Source organism: Mastigoproctus giganteus, chromosome 8, assembly GCF_048544385.1.
Source record: "Mastigoproctus giganteus isolate SK-2022 chromosome 8, ASM4854438v1, whole genome shotgun sequence".
NCBI classification, from domain to species: domain Eukaryota; kingdom Metazoa; phylum Arthropoda; class Arachnida; order Uropygi; family Thelyphonidae; genus Mastigoproctus; species Mastigoproctus giganteus.
Window position 1 is genome coordinate 120,561,369 of NC_143582.1, and position 1,220 is coordinate 120,562,588.

The 1,220-nt window shown below is 34.8% G+C and overlaps 1 protein-coding gene across 1 annotated transcript; it reads right to left on the reverse strand.

The window, feature by feature from the left end:
• Window positions 1-258: 258 nt before the first annotated feature.
• LOC150081787 (zinc finger BED domain-containing protein 5-like) lies at window positions 259-774 on the reverse strand. The gene has a single exon (XM_090380321.1). The coding sequence runs from the start codon at window positions 772-774 to the stop codon at window positions 259-261; it is 516 nt and encodes a 171-aa protein (XP_090236447.1).
• Window positions 775-1,220: the final 446 nt, after the last annotated feature.

A 1,220-nucleotide genomic window follows, 5' to 3' on the forward strand; every position in this document is an offset into this window, starting at 1 on the left:
TCAGCTAAATATGCTAACCGTAGAAGCCATTCTAAGTCTTGCAGTCTCAAAGAAAGTCGAAACTCGTGGTCCATGAAAAAAAGGCATACTTCATTGTGGAGTTCAAATAAACGGCAAAGAGCATTTCCTCATGACAACCAACGTACTTCTGTGTGAAGCAACAATCTCTTACGCAGGCTACCCAATTCTTCACACATAATTGAAAAAAGTCGGGACTTCAATGTTTGGGTTTTGATGAAATTAACCATTTGTACACTTTTATCCAGAACTCTTCAAATCATTAGGGAGAAATTTAGCTATCAGCATTTCACGGTGAAGACAACAATGAGTGAACTTACATTCTGGTGCAACTTGTTTTATATGACCTGCTAGTCCTGTGATATAGCCACTCATTGCCTTTGCTCCGTCAGTATATACAGAAATACAATTTTTCCATTCAAGGTTGTTTTCAGCAAAAAATGAATCAATCATATTAAAAATATCCTCACTCGTAGTAGAAGTTTTTAAAGGCTTACAAAATAAAATATCTTCAAATATTGCATCCTGGAATTTTCCATTCACAAAAACAAGTAATTGAGCTAGTCCAGCTATGTCTGTCGACTCATCCACTTGTATGGCAAACCACGGGCTACATTGAATAGCTTGAATGAGTTGGTCCTTAATATTACAGACCATATCTTTAATTCTCCTGGAAACTGTGTCGTTTGACAAAGGAATGGTTCTGACAAGGTTTGCCTCTTTTTGACCAAACATACAAGAAACTATTTCTTTCATTGCTGGAAGAATGAGTGACTCGCCTATTGTGTGAGCCTTTCCAGCTTTGGCAGTTTGAAGGCTTACTATGTAAGACACTTTAAGTGCACTTTCATTTTCTTCTACACCGGAAAAATGCTTAATTATGGTTTTTCTACTACTCAAGTCTTCCAAAAGACGTTCAAAATAGCTTAAGGGCTTATTTTTTAAATGCTCATGTTTTGTTTCAAAGAGTGACCGTAAAAGAGAATTTTGTGACAGGACTTCAGAGCAAACAACGCACTATGGATTTGGTTCTACTAAATTTCCTGTCCATTTAAATCCAAATTGTAAATATGATTCATGATATTTATGTTTTTTAATATTTTTATCACTTGATTGTTTAACTTTTCAATTTAACTTAACTGAACTTGACTTGTTTAACTTAACTAAAAGTTCTTTTAGTTACTGCTGAATCCATCTCTTTA